The 22,271-nt window shown below is 42.1% G+C and overlaps 1 protein-coding gene across 1 annotated transcript in view; it reads right to left on the minus strand.

The window, feature by feature from the left end:
* Nucleotides 1–7,051: 7,051 nt before the first annotated feature.
* The window catches only part of CRIPT (CXXC repeat containing interactor of PDZ3 domain), a 34,306-nt gene continuing 19,086 nt past the window's right edge, over nt 7,052–22,271 (minus strand). Inside the window, exon 5 of the mRNA XM_080616283.1 lies at nt 7,052–7,270. Within this exon, the coding sequence (XP_080472409.1) occupies nt 7,248–7,270 (23 nt within the window). The 3' untranslated portion in view covers nt 7,052–7,247. The remainder of the gene's footprint in view (nt 7,271–22,271) is intronic.

A 22,271-nucleotide genomic window follows, 5' to 3' on the forward strand; every position in this document is an offset into this window, starting at 1 on the left:
AAGATCACCCTGCGCCTCCTTTTCTCTAGGCTGAACAGTCCCAGCTCTCCCAGCCTCTCCTCCTACGAATGAGGCTCCAGTCCCTTGTGGCTCTATGCTAGCTGGACTCTCTCAGTATGTCCACATCTCTCCTGTACTAGAGAGTCCAGAACTGGACACAGCACTTCAGGTGTGGCCTCTCCAGGGCTGAGCAGAGGGAAAGGATCGCCTCCCTTGCCCAATGTTCCTCCTGATGCAGCCCAGGATGCTGTTGGCATGCTGTTTTCTGGGCGCAGTGCTGCATGCCTGCATTCCCATCTACCTGGGAGGACTGAGTTCATCAGGCCACTTGAGCCCAGGAGTCGAGGCTATGCCAAGCAGGTGCCCACACTAAGGCCAGCATCAGTATGGTAATGCTGTCATATGTTTGTATGTTTGTATGTTCAGCTAACTAAATAGTAGATATTAATTTTCAAAACTAGTTTTCTAAGCTTTATTTCTTAGGTGAGAACAGGATGTAACACCCTACTACCCTGCCATTGACAGAAGGGAGCAGAGGTGACTAGTTTAGGTGGGATACCTCCTGCTCAGGTAATAGAGCTAGCTAAGAGTAAGACAACTCCCTGACCTCCTACCTCACACACCCACATACACACACACAGACACAGGTTTGGCAATGTAATTAACACTGAACCAAGCACATTTGTCAGACCCATTCCTCTTCCCAAGCCTGCAGAGCTGGGCAGCGACACACTACTGCTGTGGCTGTACTTGCTCAAGGTAAGGCTAGGCATTGCTGCATTTACTTCAGTGTCAGCCTACATGGTTGGGGTGATAGTGACAACAGTGACCTTTGGGACACTGTTGTTTCCCACAGGCATACCACACCGTTCAGGAAACCTTTGCAGCTGCTCTTCTGGACTTCAAGTGGGTCAAGTCACTCAGGTTGCAAAATGGGCTGAGCAACAAACCGCATGCCTCATCACACCTTCACCAGGGAGTATTTCCGTGAGCGCCATTCATTGCCAACTACACAGACCACTTTTGCATTTAGGATAGAGTCTGCTTTTAGGACACGTCTATCAGGACCAACATCAACTCCAGGAATGTAGACATAGACATGTCTGAGAAAGCAAGCAGCAAGTTATAGTTGTTTTCAAGCCTCTTCTGAGGCATGAGGAGGCCTCAGGGGCACATCTCAAAGTGTAAAACAGTGACCAGATTAAAGGAGATTTAAAGCACAGATTAAAGGAGCCCTTATTAGAGTACACATTAGAAGAAGTAGGACAACTAGAACATTTTCTCAGGATGTGTTCAGAACCACACAGGAATCATTTCAAAGAGCAGTGGCTTATGACTAAAAGAGACAGTTTAAAGTGTTTTTGGACAGCACATGTCTCTCATCTTTACCACAGGTTTAGCCTTGCATGGGCAAACAGTCCAATTCCAGCACAAGGGGGATTTAATTTCTGATTAAACAATGCTATTTAAATGTTGGCAGTTTGAAGCAATGGTACAGTGCTAGATTTTTATGCTCTGCCTCTTATGACCCCTCTTCTCCACCCATTTTGTGTTGAAAGCCCACTGGAGCTAACCTGCACATATTGGCTGGGCAGGAGAATGACCTATGGTCAAATAATACTAGTGGTTCCAGTGCTTATTTTTCTAAGCAATCCTGTTGTCTCCAACTGGGCTATTTCCATTGATAAAGACCATTCTTGTAGTACAGGAATGTACTATTAGATTTTTGTATTTGTAACTGACAAGTGGATGGCCTTTTAACTGGCAATATCCCTAAAGGGTTATGTAGCTCTATGACTAGGGTAAGATTTACGTGATGAAACTTAAACATTCATGCTGATTTCGCCTTTAAACTTAAAATGTCAGAGTTCCCTGTCTCTGAAATATCTAACTCCCACTGATTCCAGTGAAATAGATACTAATTACCTTTTGAGGATCTAAAGCTGGAGTGTAACAGAAGGCAAAATATAACTCACCGAAATGCATAATAGAAAAATAATTATGGTATTATAAAAATAACCTGTAGTGCTGTTGTAGTGAATAATCTGCACTTAGATGTTTCCTTTAGAAGGATTTGCAAGATTTATAAATCTGGTTCTACAATGTTTTTGACTTCAAATCTGAGATAGACTGTGCCTTTAAATTGCAACAACCACTTGAGTTTCGCTTAAATTGGTTCAACTTGCAGGAATAAGTATGATTTTTTCAGGAGGCTCTATTTTCTCCCCTATGTATTTGATAATATAAGCTACAGAATCATGCAGCTGTTCCTATAAGACTATCCTTCTGCAAAGTTCTAAACCCAGGCTCTCAAATCAGCTTACTGCAGTGTCTGTTCGAGACAACAAGCTATATGGTCTGTCACTAGGGGCAAGATACGTATCAAGCCTTGATGTTAGCTACCATCTGTGGGAAATATTGAGACAAATTCACAATAGTCAGCATTTAACTCTATGACAGCAAATGGCAGCTATGAGGCTACTCCCAAAATCCAGCTGGGTTTGGCCCCCTAAATCAGATTTGTAGTTCTACACAGCCAGTTTATACCTGCAGGCAGACATTGAACTATCCAGTTGCCTAGATGACACAACACATCTTTTGTGTGCTTTTGAGTGAGATGCTTTTAGATGTACTGAACCCAGATATCCTTACCTTGGGTTCAGCAGAACGTAACAGGTTTTCAGGTGCCTTGTGGTCTCACTTTGTGAAATGAAAGCATTCATGTAGCTTTCCACACTGTTCATCATACATTTTATATCACTTACCAACTTGCTCAAGGCTATATATTATAATCCTTGGAAAGACTGCTGTGTCTCATATTCCTCAGAATCTCCTCAGGCCACCCAGGTAAAATTTAGATGGCAAATGAGAGTGGCCCATTTGGAGATTGATCTGAGCCCATATCTTCCTAGGCTTGGCCTACGCTTTAGGAGTAAAAATTACTGCAGTGCCATCTAGTGCTACTCTACTGATCTTTGCATTCCCTGCATAGCATTCCCAAGGCCATTGTTCTGGATTCATTACTTCCACCTCTAAACACTCTTGAGATCTTGAAAATGCAACTAACTTCCTTGGGAACGTTTTTTTCCAGGCAAGTCATAGTCTAGATTATATACATTTCTGTAACAGACTTCCCAGCAACGCATTAACATTGGCTCTGAGCGGTGTGACTGTGAACTGGAGATTATCTTGCAATGAGCATGCGTTCCCCTATCTTTAAAATGTGCAATAGGAATGCAGAAGTTGCCTAGAGAAGGGGCCTGATGCCTTCCAGTGTGGCCAGTCTGGGTGTGGGGCTAGAGAGCACCAGCAAGGGAGGGGAGGTATCCTTGCTTGCAAAGATGATTCTGAAGCATCAAGCCAACCAGTGAATAAACTTTCCTTTTCCCTGTATATATGGGGTGCTACCTCTGTTGAAAAATCCACAGGGATTAGCACACTCCAGGACCTGAAAAAGACTTCCTATGCAATTCTGTTAACTAAAATGTACCTGGTTCATGTAGCGATTGTCCCTGGTCTCCTGCGTTCCCAGGCTAGGAGCTCTAGAGGATTTTGGTAGGGACATGGGCCAGCTGCCCTAAAAGTAACTGTAGTTGAAAACCAGTTACCTAAGCAGCAGTGCCTGGCTTTCTGCAGCCTGAAGCAAGGCAGTGTGCCTTGAGACACCTAACGTATTGAAGCATTTTTAAAGCATTACTACAAAGACGGTCCCAGTGAGAAACCAGTGGGAAACAAGCACTTAGGGGCTTGTGAAAATCCTGCTGGGTTCCTGCCTACGTCCGCACAAGCTTTTAAACCTGACCTCACCACCTTGTGGTCAAGTAAAGGTGCTTTGCTAAATGTGACACTGATTTTCTGTGCTGTCCTGCAATGTAATGTGTGATCACAAGGAGCTGCTGTGGCCAGATGTTCCATGTGCCTCCCTAGGTGGCTTATTTAAAGTGCTGGCAGCACAACCAGTCCAGAACCCAGTGGGCCTAACAACTATTTCTGTTTTCTTGGAGAGGTATAATGGAGAAGCATTTACCTGAAGTGGTTTGAGGCCATGCCCGTGATAACAACTTGGGGGTGAAAAAATTCAGGTATATAGCAGGTTCCACTTAGACCAGTGAGCTCCATTCTATGATTTCTTTCATCTCACAATCATTGTAGTTCAAGAACTATACTGGGCTTGCTCTTGAAAAGCCCTACTGACAGTCCCAGCATTCACATTTTCATCTCACCTTCAACGCTGATCTAAAATGACACTCTGTTCCTGAAATGAACACGTTCATTTCAATACACAAGCTGCGAACTGAACAATAAATTCTTGCCTTATATACTTAGTGTTGGATTAGCTGGAGGTAAGATAGGAAGATTTACTTTTTGCCACAAATTTCCACACACTTGATATAAATGTCTAGACCTTATCTTGTTTGAGTGAATTCATGTCTGTTTAATAAGCACAATGCTGCCAACAACTTTATAGAAAGCCCCACATGTTTTTTTCCTCTGGAATGTCTCCAAACAAGTCACACTCTTAAAAAGAAGTATTTTTGGCCCTCCTCCTGCATCATTCATACACAAAACTTGTGTATGTGTCAAGTTTTACATGCTGTGAAGAGCCTCATTGAGTTAAATGGAGCTGCTCACGGAATAAAACATGAAGTATCTGTACAAATTTCACCAGGTTTAGGACTTGCGTTTGAAATCCATTTATATGTTATTAACCTTCACTTTGGAAGGACCCCTGCCCACTGTTCAGTTTGAGTGTGTCCAACACTTTCTGTAGCTGTTCTAGGACTACCCCAGCCTGAATTTGCTGGAACATCTTATGGGATCCTGCAAACTGCGCAGGAGGAAACTGCAGGTAGGACACCCACCATCTGTATCTTTTGCAGGTCAAGAGGGCAATACATGACCCTTTGGACAATATTAATAGAGTTAGTGACAGTAGATTTTGATCCAATAAGGTGTCTAAAATGCACTCAGCAGAAGCAAGGATGTCCCCCTGTGAGTGCCAATAACTTTGGTTAGTTAAAGAGTTTCTAGGTGCTGCTCCAGACAAAAACAATCAATGCGGTTTGCGAGTGACAGAACAGTGCCATCAAACTGAGTCTGCACAACATCATTCCAGAGTCTCCTCTGCTGCCCAACACCTTCTCATGTTGCAAAGGAGTGACAAAACCTGATGTGAGAAGGCAGTTTCCAGAACCTAACGTCTTCCTGAAGTCTTTGAGGTGACTGCCTAAGCTATTTCAGAGGTGTTCAGTGCCTATCTTGGATAGTGCTCAAGTTAGAGAACTGAAAGCAATGATTTATAATTACCATCTGACTGCCACCCGTTTGGAACATATCACAGGAATTGTGGGAAAGGCTGATACAGTTTAATTTAGGGATATTCTGACTGAGTTTTACTTTCCACTCTGTGTTAGCTCTGATAAGAGTCTCAATTTTAGAACTGTGCTAAATGTGTCTTAGCGGTAACATTTACCAAATGTGCAAGTGAACTATCTGGATTTTACTCTCTTTTAGAGGTCAGGATTGCATTCCCATTGTATCTCAAAAACATTTCATGCATTTTGTGAGTATAGTGTGTTAAACATGAGCTGATCGACAGTGTCACAGCTAAAGACTGTACACAACTGTCTCATTCTTCTACATGTCAAATAGATGTTCTGCTCTGGTATACTTCAGCCTGGTTATGAGATGTAGATATAACAGCTGTAGATCAGTTTTTCACTGCCAGGCAATAAATGTAACTTAAGGAACAATATAGAAACAGAAGCCTTTAAATATAAATATTCATATAGGAGTTGTGCAGAGGGTGTCAACATGTGATTTCTGAAGATTCAGTGACATTTGGCTTACATTTTTACCACATGCGATGTGATATTTGGCATATAAAGTTCTCCTCTGTGATACTGTGCCTACTGCTAAACCTTTGACCTGGCCTGATGAGTCTCTGGACCAGTAGAATCTGTTCCTTCCCTCCTGGATGGTACTTATATATGCAACAGAGTAGGGAACCAGTCACTGCTCCAATGCAAGTCCTTTCCAAAGAGCAGGTACCAGCGTGAATAAATCATCTCTCTCCACTCAACCGGATGAATGGAGGTAACTAACCACTGACCTCTGTATTAACCATGTCTTTCTGTAAGTAAGAGTCACATAATGGGGCTGTGTGCACATGCATGAAGGGAGAGGTCAGAACATACTGTTACAGAAGATACTGGCGTTGGATGTTAGAAGGTGATGCGGGGAAGCCCTGAGATTTAAGGTGAAGAAAGGAAGGAGCAAGTGTGTAGGAAGGAGGCTGCAAAGAGGAGGGCAAGAGTGAAAATCAAGATGGGCAGGGAGAGTAAAGAGTGGGTGAATAAACTGAAGGAGAAGCAGCAAACAGCAGCAATGGGCCATATAAATGGCGGCTGGGGCAGAAATGTCCCCTGGACACTGACAGGGAACATCCCAGATTTTGAAGTTCAGGGCATGGTTGTGTCCAGGAGGACAAGGTCCCTCCCAGCTGCTGCTCTGTATCTCTTTAGACAGTGGGATAAAGGAAGGTGTTTGAAGGCTATGGCTTGTACTCCCTGATCTCAGCTTTGAATGGCTGCCTTGAGGAAGAATGAGATTTTAAACTGCTGAGAGAGAGAGAAAGGAAAAACACAGGAGATAGGAGCGGAGCCTCAATGTCACTTGTGATTTTATTTCAGGCTGCCTGCCAACGCCTATTGTATTTATTTTTCTGGTTACTGTTGGATAATATTAAGATGTGTGTCAAGTTGTGACCTGTTAGAGGTGTTCAGACAGCTTTCAGTCCTAGGCAGAGAAAAGATTTTGCCACTCCCCAGTTTAAATACTTGATATGGCCATAGGCTGTCTTATGAGTGCAGTGGAGCATCCAACTGGAGCAGAGTGGGGTGGAAATGGTCTCTCATAAACACAGGTGAGAGCAAACTATGAACTGAGCTTCGCAGAAGGCTGTAAGTGTGAATGTCATCTGCAGCCTAACATCACATTGGAAGAAAATACATGTATAATGAACCCCTCCAGCCTTAAGACTTCAAACTCTTACCCCAGATAATTCTTCACCCCTTATCCCATCATCTGTAAGAGTGAAGCAATTGGTGAATGCTCACAGGATACTGTCACTAAGCTTCAGGGACTTAGGGCTCCAGTGCAAAGGTGCTGCAGCACCCATCTCCCTGAGGCATGGGGTCCTCTATCAGCTTTCACTACTGCAGCAGCAGGGTCCCAGAGTCAGTGCTCTAAAGCAACTCCGCTGGCCAGCCTGTGGGGCAAGGGAAGGATGGAGGGAGTTATTTTACTCATTCATTCTCTGTTCCCTGCTGTCAAGCAATAGTGCATGGGCAAGTTGGCTTTCATAACTCAATACAGATGATCTGATAGTTAATAAGAGTTGCTGGGTTTGCTTTGCAAAGAACTGACATGATTGTCAGCTCTGGAACCAGTTTCGTGAAGAGTATCCCATTTCTCATTGCTAACACGCCCATCTCTCAATGGCACCATTTCCTTTCCACTCTATTTAATAGATTCATTTCTTTATTACCATTCCTTTAGCTTTACACAGTTCACTGCTGTAACTCCAAATAATCTCCATCTGGAATATCGCTTTGTCTCTCTTTTTTTCGTATTACTGGGAACTCATTTAATTTTGTCAGAGTTTCAGTTTAACTCTGCCTGCAGGTTTTTATTTATTTAAAAAAAACAGATTTTGGTGGTTACTGGAAGGTTTCTGAGTGCATTAGCTTCTCATTCTGATTTAAAGGTACCAAATGCTGAAAGTTAGCAGGTCTGTGCTGTGTCACAGCAGAGATTTCACAGCTTTTTCAACAACCACCTTATAATATGCTTATAATGAACTTCTTTTCTATCCTCCTAATGCTTGCAGTACACTTGTGATGGATGCTATCAAGATAGTGAATTTAGAGATGAACTTTCACAGCTGCTCAGTTGTGTTCCCAAACCTTTACCTTTACTTGTCTTTCTGTATTTTGCTTTCATTCTGTGTTTTAGCCTTTTATCCCTACAAACATAAGAAGTGGATTAGAACAGACTTGCCTCTTAATGTGTAGCCAGCAGTGCAGTTCTCTCATTGTCAGGAAGATGCTCATTCCTATTAGTGTTCAAACTATGCTTTCAGAATGTATACAAAGACGGTCATATCTTTTTTCAGTATGCTCTGAACTTACATTGCTGATTACGGGGGTTTACAAAATACTGCAGGAATTCATTATGCTATGAATGAAGACAACTGATTTTTTCATTTTCCCTTCAATTTCCCTTCAAACTGAATGCACGTGTAATCTCTGACTTTCTCAGCCATCCTTTCACACAGTATAGAATTATGGTGCTATTGCAGCAGGTTAATACCTCCCGGTGCAGCAATACAGCTCTCTCTGATCTGAGGGATTATATGTAGATCTCTCTTGACATTTTTCCCCTTCCTTGGGCCTAAAATTTGGCAGATTCATACTCTGCTCAGACCGGTTTCTGTAATGTGACCAAAACAGGTTTTATGATGAAGTGAGCCAAGAAAAGGACTTAGAAATTATTCTTTTCTATCCACTTAGCACTGCTGCATGATTTGAGATTGTCTTGGCAGAAAATAAATGCTCAGTTTGCTGATGTGCCTTCTGTGATCTGCAGTATGGTTAAAGTGGAGAAGTTTCAAGAGAAGTTTTCAATTTTCAATAGTCTCCCCTTATCCCACACTGTAGATCTCATTCTGGGCTTCTCCATGTAGCTTAAGGAAATTCTGCCCCAATACATGGAGCTTTCCTTCAGCAAGAGGGATTCCAAAGGAAACTCTCCTACTTTCCTGTGCTTCTGCAAGTCACTCACTTCACACAAGGAAGTTCCCTTCTTTTCGGAGGCAAGAGCTCTTGGGCTTACCCTAAGGGCTGCAAGGAAATCGGAGAGGGCCGGCTTGCGGACCCATAGGCAATTGCAACTTCAAAAGCCAGGATGGGATTCTTTCTACTGGTAGTGGTGGGCTTGATTTGTGAAACCCACCTGCCTCTGCTATGCCAGAGTAAGACAAGATGATCTGCAATGACTCTTTATGGCTGCAGGGCTTATAAATGAAGAGATGAAGAGGCAGAGAGAAAGAGCCCATGTTCTTGAGGAGCTCTCTCCCACCTAAGGAACAGTAAATACGTCCACGTGCACAAGAAGTTAGAGAGGCCTAAAAGACCTTCATATTATCATTTCCCCAAATCCATGAACTTCGCATTCTACTCTTCTTTAAAGTAAAGGTTTTCCAGGGAATTCACCTGCAGTTTGAACACACCTGACACCTCTATAGCTACAGGTAGGAGATACGAAAAGATTTAGTATTTTTGTGTTCTTTGCTTTCTGCTCCTGACAGAGCAGTACTGACACGGCACTGTACCAGCACTGACACTGTGGGTGAGGGATTCCCATGTGTCATTCACTCTGTTGCAACACATTGTTCTACCTCTGAAAGTCTCTTCAACTCTTATTGACCGATCTCATCAATATGCTACCATAAAGAGACACTGAAAAACAACTGCAGCTTCTGCTATGATATGTGGGCTTGAAAGATTTACTCTTTGTGTGAGATATTTACTAATTAAATTTGGTTTAGAAAACATATGCGTTGTATTATTTCTGCTTAAAATTGCAATGATTTCAAGAAAGCATCTTTTTATAGCTTCTAGGCTCTCAAGGAACATAAGTTTTCCATAAAATAAGGCTTTATTTTTCAGAAAGAGTTGGTTTTCCTCCACATGCCAAAAGCTAAGACATTTGAGAATGAGAAAATCTTTCTATATTTTCATTGGCAAAGAATTCCCATTTCTTATGATATATGGCTTTACGGCTTTGTAAGGTGATCTGAGCCTCTATTATTGCTAACATTTATTTTGCTTCAGAGGAAAAATCAGCAGGGAAGAATACGGGGCTTTGCAAGAGACCAGAGAGCATTATAAGTACATTAATTATTCTGGCACTTTTCATATTCCTTCAGATAAATTTGTCTTAGTGTTACAGCTCCATTACAGTTAAATGCCAGTCAGCTTTCCAGTGTTCTAACATGATTTTCAGGCTTTAGAATGGCATCATATGAAATTGTCTCTCAGCACACCATATATTTTTGCAATAAAGCTCACTGTTTAGGTAATTGTTTAACCTTATCTGCTCTTCATCATTTCCCTTTCATTAAAAAAGACAAAAATCCAAACCATTATTTGATGTCTGTTAACTGACAAATACATTTAATAGTTCTTTTTAGATGTACAGACTCTTGACAATGACTTGGTGGCAATGTTTCAAGTGCACTGTTGTTGAATATGCCTGAGGCTCGCCTCCCATGTATTGTTCAATCCATTTCTGCAATGTGCTGATTCTGTGTGTGCTCCATCCCTCCTTTCCTTTCCTGTCCACACAATAAACCGAAGGCTCTTGGTCATGCAGTAACAGGGGCACTGGGGCAGTTTTTGCATGCACCCACATGAGCATCTGGCCTTTATGGGCATATAGAGCATATTCCACCTTGGACAGCTTAGGATCTAGGGCAAAGCTATGAATAAAATAGGAAGGCTCCAGAAAAGAAATGAGCCTGGAGGCCCAGCTCTCACCTCCTTCACATTTATTCCATAGCCACCAGCAAGGTCAGTCCTTCGTATCGATTCAAGAGGGGCCAAAACAAAGCTCTGAGTCTGCAGAAGACTGCATATTTCTGAAGTAAACAGTTCCAACTGTCTCCAGTTCTCTTCCCTGTTGTCCTGCCCTGCACAACCTGTTATCCCCCTACTCCTCCTGCTCCCACTGTTCCTTCAGTAGGTCCTGCAATTTTGCATGGGTCCTTCTCTCTCTAGGTCCTTCTCTTTCCCAGAAGGAGAGAAGGAGCTTTCTGTGACAAAAAGTGGAAGCATGTGTTAAAAAAAAGACAAGCCTGGTCATGAAGAAGCCATTCAATACCTTATTTATGTACAAAATTTCACTGCAGATTCAAAATCCAGTTAGTTTCAGTTAGAGGAGAACCCCACTAGTTTGAGTGAGGTACAAGATCCCTTTTAATAATGGATTCTGATATCTACATTCTGTGTTGGAGGCATGGCCCCTCTAGCAGGAGATGTGTAAGCAAATGAATGGAACCATATGAAATGTTTCATTCTTAAGGCTCCATTGCATCTTCCTCTTACAAAAAGAACACTCACCATTAGTAACACACACACACACTTCTGTTTCTGCATCAGACAGAAAAAGCTTGCTGTTGCCTTTCAGATATCTGCTATTGTCTTTCAGATATCTGGGCAGCTGGAGAACTTTGTAAGCACTTTACAATGAAGTGTAAATCCTTCCCCTGCGCTCCCTCCATGGCACAATTCAATGAGGAATGTACCACAGGACCTGACATTCTGTATTGGTGTGCGCTTTAAAAACACATGTGATACAAACATTTAAATAGGTTCACTGCATTTAGTTTTTACTGGCTTTTCACTGACACCAAGGCACTACTTTGATTAACCCCCATGCCATGCCATTATCTGTATGTGATACGGTACAGAGTACAGGTGCATGCTTCCAAATTAGCTCAGATTACCTTTGTTCTAATGAGAATGAGCACAGCGATCCAGGATGGAAGTGAGAAATGCATGGAGGAAGGCAGCACAGTCCTCGTCCAAGACAAGTCCCAGGTTGGTAGCCAGGCACAATAGGGTTCCTGCCTCTACTGCAATTTGCACATCCAGAGGCAGCCAAGGAATGCAAGCTCGGGGTGGGGGAAAAGTAGGCATATCATTCAATTGAAGGGAGAGGTCATCTATATCTGTCACTGTGCCTGAGGCTTTCCTGAATTTTGACAGCATTAAGGGGACTTTAGAGATCTATAGCTGGAAGGGATTTCCTGGTATCATTTACACCATTCCCCAGCACCAGTACAGAATGGCGTATATCAAGCTATTCCTGACAGATGCTTGGTTTTTAACAGCTTCCAGTGAAGGTGATTCCGCAGTGACCGTGAGCAGCATCCCCTCGTGCTACTGCATTGTCCTTCTAATGAGGAATGTTTTTCTAATTACTAATCCAAATCTCTCTTGATACAAATTAAGGTATCAACTCTTAACTTTGTGCCTGCACTGGACACAGCCAACACTTGAATCAACTTCATGACAACTGCAAACATACTGAGCAGACTGCTGTATTTCCCCTTCCCTCGGTTCCCTCTTCCTTGTTCAGCCTAACTTCCTCCTGTCCTTTCGCAGAGCTCAGGATTTCAGAACTGTCTCTCATCTTTACTGCTTTCCTCTCAGCTCTCTCGAGTTTGAGGCCAAGCAGACCTCAAAAATTACCCTCTTTGGCTTTACACGTCCTTGTTATTAACACTTCCTAGAACATCATTTGTCTGTTTTGCAGTTCTGCCACGTAACTGACTCATGCTCAGCTTGTGACCCATGTAACCCTGATTTCTCCTCTGCAGCAAGGACTGTGGTGAGCCCTGTGTAGGGGTCTTGAGCTGACTCTGAGGGACAGATGAGTGGTCGTGTTCTGACTGCTGTGAAGAAGGAGAGCCTCAGGGCCTGTATCCACCAGGCACAACCAGACTAGACACAACTCAAGTAAAGTGCTGTCAATTAGTTTGCACAGAGCCTTGGTGCAATCAGTCGCAAAGAAAGGCTTGATTCTGCTCCTGGCTTTATGGTCCTTGCGTTAATCAGATCATTTAAATCAATAAAAATGGACTGAAACAAAGGTAGATGGAGTCCACAGGCAGAGGGCAGTGGGGAACAGATGCCAAGCACATCTAGGTCAGTTTACATACATACAGAGCATGGGTCTCCAGACTGCCATGCCTATTACCTTTACCCTCAGTATGCCTAATAAAGAACAGGGAAGGGAGTTCAAGCCACTAATGGTGTGCTTTTTGTCAGATGTCTTCCTCTCACCTTGCTTCTACCTCTGAGTAGAGGATTCATCTCACTTAACTGATCTAAAACTGGTGTTGTATCTGAGCCCCTTTTGGTCCCCTCTGTAGTCTGGGAAAGGAATAACTACCTTCTCAGCTCTGGATTCACCCCATCCCAAAATAAATGCCAGAGAAACAAGGCATAAATCACCTCTGGAACATGCTGCCTCTCTCCCTTGACCAGCGAGGGATTGACCAGGACAGCCTTAGGTCAGGTGTCCAGGTCTTCAACATCCATGGAAAGGCAATCACAATTATTTCCTTAATGATGGGCCAGGCTTTCTAGTCCTGCTGATTACTTTTTCAGGAAAGCACTCATAATCTGTTCCATGCATAACCAAACTCAGTCTATGTATGAGAATCCATAAGTTTAAACACTGAATATCCCCTCTGTTCCCTGTCTTCCACACATCCCCTGCCTCTAGCTCTAGTTATCTATAGCAGATTGTCTTTTCCCAGCTATAGCTGGCAATACCTCAATAACCAGCAGCTGGGTCACATTCATGGCATCACAAGAACAAGTCAAAGCCATCAGTCCAAATGCTATCTCCTCTCCCTGGCTTTCATTCGGCCTGGCATAAACTGACAAAGGGACATCATATTTTTTGCCTGACCACGTTTCCCCTAGCATGTGGAAGGAAGCGTAATTTGCTATCACAGCAGTTTTTCCCTTTCACACTTGGCTAACCACACTGCACATTTCACACGGATCTTTGCACTCAGCTGCTGCAAGCAATGGTCCCGAGGTACCAGAAACTTTGCTGTCTCAGCTCTGTTAGAAGCCATAAAATTCTCTGCTAAAACTGTACGTGCTGTACTGATCTTATTAAAACAAACGCTGCGGTGGCAAACTCATGAAATGCAAACTGTTGACAGAAAAGCTTTGCTGGTGGATTTCTGCGGAGTAGCACATGTAATTATACAGTACATATATATGTAATTGTGGTTCTGCTTCTGCAGAACTTCATGCAAGAGCTGGAAGGCCAATATCATTCCTTAGAAAGAGGGCTAATCAGCAGCTAAATGTGGGAGGGCTGGTGGTATGGTTGGGTCAGAAGCTGCCACTAAGCTAGAACAGGAGCAGAAAATGATTTTCTCCATCCAAGCTGTGCTTGGATTTATCTAGCACCACACTTCCACGAAAAGTACTGTACATTTGCCAGTAGTGGACACACAGATGTCCACTTCTGGCACTGAACTGATCGTTCCAGTGTAGCATCCTGGCAGAGACAAGGGATAGGAAATCATAAGCATGGAACGTATTTCCATATCCTGGTCTAATTGTAGTTTGTAACTGGAAAAATGTAATTGTGTGAAATTAATTAGCTGATGGTCCAGAGCACCACTTTTATTATGGCTGAAGCCTTCTATAGTGATGTTTCATGCTCAATGGCCTACATTTTCAGACACTAGATGGTGCCAAGGATCCACACATAAAGAAAAGCTGAGCTTAAACAAACCCATTCAGTTTAACGGCCAATACTGGCGTAGTTTGGTCTCTGTGTAGTTCTGTGAATGAATCCAAAATCTGCTGTTAAAGGGTCTCATTACCCAGAAATCGACAGGAAAAAAACTCTGTAGAAGCCAGCTGTAACCCAAGTAAAATAGCAGGGAATTTAGTGCTGGAGTCTACGGAGAGGACAGCAATTCAGAAATGAATGAAGTTTCAATACTGTGGCAAGCAGATCGTCATTTGAGTCCTAGCCTCAGTTTTGGCCTGAGTACCCAAAACTCGGAGGTTGGCTTAAGCTGTAGCATATGAAGCGAAACTTTGCAGAAAGGCATTTCAAATAAAAACATTGGTTGTTCTTACTAGATATAAAAGAACGAATTGACCTGGTTTATAACTTATGTATGGACACTGATTGCTAGGTTAAAAAATGCAAATGGCTGCAAACTGTACCTGTGCCTACATAATAACAATGGCGATAAAAATCTTTAACTTCCAGATTTAGTGCTTCCTTGAATAGAAAACGTCATATTTCCTTATCTGATACTGGTCTCAGCGTATGATCAAAGTCTAGGGAATGAGACAAAATTACCTTAACTTTAAATCAGAAATGCATGACATCCAATGTGCACTGCTTTGCTTATGAAACACATGTAAGTCCATAACCTCCTGTCAGTTCCCCTGCAGATTAGCAGAGTGCACTGTGTTACTTACAGTCCATGAGTAGATCTGGTTCCTAGGATGGGGTCATTTTCAATCTTATTTTGACACAGTTGCACTTTGGAAAAGTTAGTTTAAATATTCTTAAAGAAAGAGAGGGCCAGTGACAGGAGATGAATCTATTACCCAGTCATTAGGGACTCTGGTTAAAAACCCTGTTCTAAGAATCAGCCACCTCAAGGTTCAAGTCATGTCTGTCTGAGCAGCTAATTGCTGTGACACCACTCCTGGAAATCCAAGGAAGTGCAGGGTACGTAGGCAAGCACTGCTGACACTTGACTACAGTGCATGTGATCTAGGGATGAGCACAAGCTAGAGAATAGTACCGTATTTGTGGGCCAAATGCAGCCTGGTTGCCCAGATGCTGAGTAGTCCTGCCTTAAGCATTCCTTAGCAGAGTCTCATTTCCTAACATTGCAATCGTAGATCATCTGCTGAAATCTGATTAGGTTCGAAAGGCTAACTTCAATTTCTTGGTGTCGTTACAAAGCCACCTCTGCAGCACCAACTCAAACCCAAAGCCAGGTATCTGCAAACTAAATGATACTGCTGCAATGCTCAATAAGCAAACCTTCCCCACTAGCAGGCAAGACATCAAATAAATGGTTTTAATTTAACCCTTTTGGACTGGAGACAAGAGAAAAGGAAAAATAACATATCCACTAGGTATGCCTGAATAGCACATAATGCACAAGTCAAACACATCACTCCCAATATGAGGCTGGGAATAGACCCACCATAATTCTGCTTCAAAAGCTATCATGAACAGCTGAGATAAGCAGCTACTTCTCACAGTTTGATGTTCAGGCTCAAAAGAGATGAACTGGTGGATGCATTAGCCTGTAAAAATGATGCTCATTCTCTAAACTTGGCAAGCAGCTTACATAAATAAAGCCATTTTGTGATACAGACCACACCAGTATTTCCAACCTACAATACAGAACTATTATAGAGCATTAAAATGGCCATGAGTGTCAGAACTTTCCTAACTTTCTTTCCCAGCTTAAAACTAAACTTGTTATGGGACACAGATCATGCCAGAATTTTCACCTCCAGAGTAAGAACAAAGTGCAGGCTAAGGAATGATGAGACACTGAATCAGACCACAGCTCATCCACCAGTTTATAACCATTAACAAAGTTCATAAGTTAACCATATCTGAACTTTTCATTGAAAAAACCCAGCAAATCTTAGCATTTACGTGCTCCAGGAATAAGTTATAAGGTTACCCATTACGAAGTTATAAGGTCTAATCTATTAAACTATAAAGTGTGAGACATCATCAGCCAGAAGATGTTAAGAACAAGTAAGATTTATTTGAAAGTACAGCAAATGATCCGAACAAAAAACAGATTTGGGTAAATTAGTATGAGGAAAATATACACTGTTTCACTCTATTAAGATGAATGGCATTTTGCCTGGAGTATGAGTCATGGAGAACATTATATTCTGAGTGTAAGACATGGCTAGCCAAGAAGGAAAGGAGAATAGTAATCTGGAGGATAAACTGCAGGAAGAAATAAGTAGGAATACAGTGAAGTGATAGCAACACTGCATGAAGAACTACTTTAAGACTAAAAGCTGAATTGTATCGTATCACCTTGAACACCATTCAAGTTAAATGGCTCAAGGATTGTGCTGAGGGAATGAATCAGATCTCAAAGCCCAGCATACAGGGCATGAGAGCGTAGAACAAAGCAGTCTCAATCTGGGAGACCTGCCTCTGGAAAGAATTTTCAGTAGAGGTTAGATGAATCATAGTCTGAGCTCTCAGTCACTGCAAAACCTTCATTAACACTTGTAGACCCAAATAAACATTTACAATCCCAACTGAAACTCCCAGCTCTCCCACAGCACAATGAGGGATTAGCAGAAAAAGCCTGGTCCAAAACAAAGCTTTGAAGAAAGTGAAACGTGAGAAAAGCCAGAGACTCAAAATTGAAACATTAATCACTGCTTCTATAAAGAATCCCCAGAATTTGTGATGCCATTTCCATCTTCTCTGGTCACATGTAGCCATTTTGTTGGTACTTCAGGCATTTTGGCAAAGTGACAGCAGGAGTGCTAGCATCCATCCCCACACACAGCAGTTATCTCAGGCTGTGGTGGCAGCAGTTCCCATTTGCTCTTTTTTTTGGTGGACTAGGGTCACTCAGACCTCATCTGCACTGGAACCATACACTATTACTGTAATCACCACCAATAACTGTTCCAAAGTAAGGACACCAGAAACACAAAAGGATGTCAGGACTGAAGTGGGGGAAGCTGCGGGCATATCTGAGTGACAGCAGGACAAAGCAGACAAGCTGCCAGGGCACAATGACTACATTTTATCTGTACTGTTTGGCTAATGCAGTCCTATGCAGTGTCATTAACAGGATCCAGTCTTAATAAATGTCATTTGTGTAGAGCATTTGCTGGCCCTGATTTGACACATCTCTTACTGGCATTACGTAAGTCCTGCTTTCAGTCATTTTCTATTGAATGTGCTGATACAGACTGCAGCTAGAGCTGCAGATACTATGTCCACAGGACTCTAGGAAGAATATTTCTTGCAGCAATAACCTGGTCAAAAGATGCACCTAGTATTTTTTTACACATTATATAGCCTAAAAATAGGTTTGGTAATTTGAGTTTGATTTGCTGCTACATTTAAATCTACTCATTTATGCATACAGCAACAAAGCAATTCCCCCACACACTCATTTCTATATGCTTTGCCTAAATTGTTGTATCGCTGCATGCCCTCTGAATTTTGGCTTAACAATGTATGAAGTTTATCACCTAGGAGCTCTCTTGAGGCTACCAGTTTTATTTAGATTCCATTCAGATTTTACATTCATGGCCAGACTGATTTATCCCTGGCAGTGTTCAAGGCCAGGCTGGATGGGGCTTGGAGCAACCTGTTCTAGTGGAAGGTGTCCCTGCCTGTGGAACTGGATGAGCTTTAAGGTCTCTTCCAACCCAAACTTTCCTATGATTCTATCTGGCTTGATGCAATGCCCAGTGAAGTCAATGGAAAGTTCCTATTGTCCTAAAAGGAAGGTGTGCATGGTTTGATCTGACATTAAAGTTCTTTTCTTCCATTAGGTTCCCCATATTTAAAGCGGGTTAGGGACTGACACAAGGTATTGAACTGTTTCCTCAGGGTCTGCCCCAGCTCCCATTGAAATCAGCAGAAGCCGTTTCATTTACTGTGTCGGAAGCTGAGCTAGAGCTGAATATCAGAACTACATTTATTCCAGGATTTTTTTTATTCCAGAAAGTCAAAACCTAATGTTAAAACCATATGGGTTTGCCCTTTCTGGGTCTTTATTGTGTTGGAGACAGGGTAATATACCAGTGCTGTTCACAACTGCATGAATTTCATGAAATGCAATCCATTGATTTAAGTTTCCAGAGTTCTGTGAAACTCTCAGCTTGCATCTTAAAAAAGAACAAAAAGAAAAGAGTAAGTTAAATGCTCTTAAGACTACAGAGAAAAGTGCAAAACCATAAATCTTAAGAGCTCAATAATAGGAAGGCCAAGTCCTTCCTGCCAGATGATTTGTGGTAAAATGCTATGATTTTTAAATCAGCTTCATAGTTTGAAATCCTGATTCACTTTGAAATGCTTGGTATTGTTAATGTCTCTGCCTCGCCGTGATGGATAATTACTCCTTGTGCCGTGACATTTCTCAAAGACTCTCAACAGAGTCAGCACTCCATCATGCCAGAGGCTGTCCGAAAAGCCAAGAGTTTAAAAAGGGCAAAAGTCATGTAGCATGTCAGCAAAAGTAATCTTACCATAAGCTAACAGGCAAACGGATTAAAACATGCCGCTTAAACTAGAACACCACAGTCTGCCATGATCCTTGTACAAAATCAAACTGGAAGGGATTTAGAAGACCTGCAAAAATATCTAATGCATCAGGTTATTTTTTAACTAGAGGGAAACCTGTGCCATATACAGAATACAATATATCTGCCAAACATTTTTATGTGCAAATGATTATACATATATGAAATTCCAAGGCTCTGTTACTGGTACAAAACTGATTACAGACAGCACCACCTAATTCTGTCTACGATCTGCTGCTCATCCACTGTATGCAAATTTCTTCAAGACAGAAACTATTGCAAAAGCAACTACATAATATACTGCTCATAAAATGTCTAACTGCTTTATTGGCTCTGCATACCTAGTTATCTTATGCCACTCTGCTATCCATAAACACACTGCTTGCTGCCTTAACAGGAATGAATTTGTGTTATCACCTCTGAATTCCCAGTACATTCTGATCTGTAAGGGGCATGCAGACTCCCCCACCAAATCAGGGGAATACAGATGAAATTTCAAGGAACTTTTTGTGTGTTACTTATTATTCTGTATCTGTCTGATTAACACCCAGTCTACAAGTCATAATACAATACTTTAGGTTCATCTCTGCTGGAAAACCTTGATACAGCACTAGTAGGAACATGAACTTTTCTTTATGGCATGTAGCCTGTTTTGTGATAAGGGGATTTTCATTAGTATTTTCAGCTCAGAAGTTCAGAAGAAGTAACAGTCAACATGTTAGAAATCCACTCCAGCTGGTTTCACTGTCTGACATGATGATACATGGACAAATTATGGCAGTACTATCTAAATATCCATCCCTCACTTACTTTCATTTTCTGCACATCTCTCTCTACCATCTACACTCTGAAAAGGCATCTGGTTTTATTTCTCAAGCTAAGCAGGGAATGAGAAGGAAACATGAGCTAAATTTGCAGAGGGCATAAAAGTTCAGTTTAAATGTCCCACTGAGACCCCAAGAACACCTAGCCATGAGTCACGATGGACTGCTCTTCTCCTTGTGGGCTGGTAGGTCCTCCCCATCTGTCTTTCAAACTGCTCTGCTCTATGCACTTTCTTATGTTCTTCTTCATAAGGTGAAGCAGGAAGCTGTCTGGGTGTTGGGAAGGGGTCCTCCTGTAGGACTGAGTGTGCTTATGGTTACTTGGTTAGAGTTTTGGGTTTGCTTTTTACGGAGACCTGTGAAAGCTGGTGGAACTTCCCCACTGTGGAGCAGTTACACTATTCCTGTTTTGTAAGTTTTATGAGACAGGAAAATTCTTTGTACCCAGCTTTAATCCTGTGTGGGTGGATCCAGGGTTGTAGGGGAACTCGGGGAGAATAGAACAGTTTTGCTTTCCATAGCATGCCAACCAATTAAAACTACAGCTTTGCAAAACCATTGTTAAAAGGATTACATTGAGTAAATGATAAAGCATCACGTGCCGAAGAACAAAAAGATATCCAGATTAAGATATAACATAGCAAAGAGCATATCTGCATACATTCATACAAGAAAACATATACAAATAAATACAAATCTCACTTAGATAACAATCCTAGGCATCTTTAGCATATCTTTTCCGGTGTATTACTTGTCATGACATTAATGACCTGCAGCACTGATTTTTGACTACTCTCTAGACAATGATGCAGACAGATAAACTATGTAGGACATTACTATTTCAGACACTGCACAAACACAACGGTGACATACGCTGCCTCAACGAGTTTTCTGTCTAAAAGATGTGCTAGAACAGAATTACTGAAACATAAGACTTCAGGAGCCAGAAAGGACTTCAGGACATAGTATCATCCAATGCCATGCATTAAAGCCAGCTGCAGTCTGTTCAGATAAAAACCACAAAGATACTGGTCTATTTTAGTGAAAAGTTGCAGTGAAGGCAGTGAAGCATCCCTATACTACATATTTTAGCACTCCATACAACCAAATGTTGAAAACAAATGTGCCTGATTTGCTGCAAGGAATATATATGTTTAAGATATGAAATATGTTACTGTTGTAAGGATGAAGAACAGCTGAGCACTACATAACATCCATTCATGTACTGGAAAATTGCTAAAATCTCTACCTATTGCTAAAATCTTCTCTTTTTCCATGAGAACAAATTCCCTAAGCTTTGCTTTAAATTGTGCTTTCTGAAATCTGCCATCAGGATAAAGTTTTCCAACTGAGTCTTTGGAAGGATCAAGTAGAGCAGGATAATTACTTCCCTTGTTTAAAACAGGACAGTCCTATTTATTCATCCCTAAATGACATTGTTTAGTTGACTCATCTGTAGTTTGTAAAATGCTTCTGTTCCAACATACTTTTCTGCTGTACTGCTACATAGGTGTTTATTTTCTGCATATACATCTACAGTGTCTCCATTCCTTGCTAGGATAGTTGTCCTCTTAAAGAAGAAAATTACACTTGTTCGTCTAATGACAGATTGGGTGGGTGGACATTTATCAGTGCCTTATCTCAGCTCTCACATACTCACTCCTTGGTGTTTTATGCCAAAACTCTCCAGGCTGATGAGCCTGTAATTTCTGACTTCACTTCGGAGCTGAATGCAGACCACTTCTATTTTCCAGCCTTTGTAGATATCTACAAGACGATTGCCAATAGTTCAGAGATTAATTTCCACTAATTGCAAAAGTAAAAGGAAAATCAATAATGTCACCATTTCAGATGGATGTCACTATCAGACAGCAACTGCCAATTATGTACTGCTTGATCCAGAACAGCCACTGCTACACCTAAAGAAGTTGTCTCAAGTTAACAGCTACGAACAGATTTTATCTTGTTCTGACTTGGCCTGTACACAGATGTGGAACCCACTTCCCTGCACACCAAGCGGGGAAGCCTGCCTTGTGCTTACTGCTGTGAGCACAGCTCTTGCTGCTACTGGGAGCACAAGATTGGTTTAGTAATAGCACGGGTTAAAGTGCAAATTGTCATTAGGGAGATGACAATCTGGATGGTTGGAGGGGCAAGATACATGAATCAAGGCTTGGGAAAAATAGGCTTTTTATCATTGCTCAAAGGAAGCCTCAGGTGGGTGTGGGATGCAGAGATGACTGGACGAGGGAAGCATGGGGCCTGTGGATGCCAGGCAATGCGCAGCCAAGGCAAGAGGCAGGCTGCTGTGCCGTGCCACGCTGAGCTGCGCTGTGCTGGGCCACAATGCCCCGGCTCATGCCATACTGGACTGTGCCATGTGATGCTGTGCTGGCATGTCCCATACCAGGACAGGCCATACCAAGCTATGACAGATCATGGCATGCTGGCTCCTTCTGTGCTATATGGGGTTGACAGCCCCTCGAATCTCACTAGCGGGATGGGG

The sequence above is a fragment of the Psittacula echo genome (genome assembly GCF_963264785.1).
Source record: "Psittacula echo genome assembly, chromosome: 4".
Lineage (NCBI taxonomy): Eukaryota > Metazoa > Chordata > Aves > Psittaciformes > Psittacidae > Psittacula > Psittacula echo.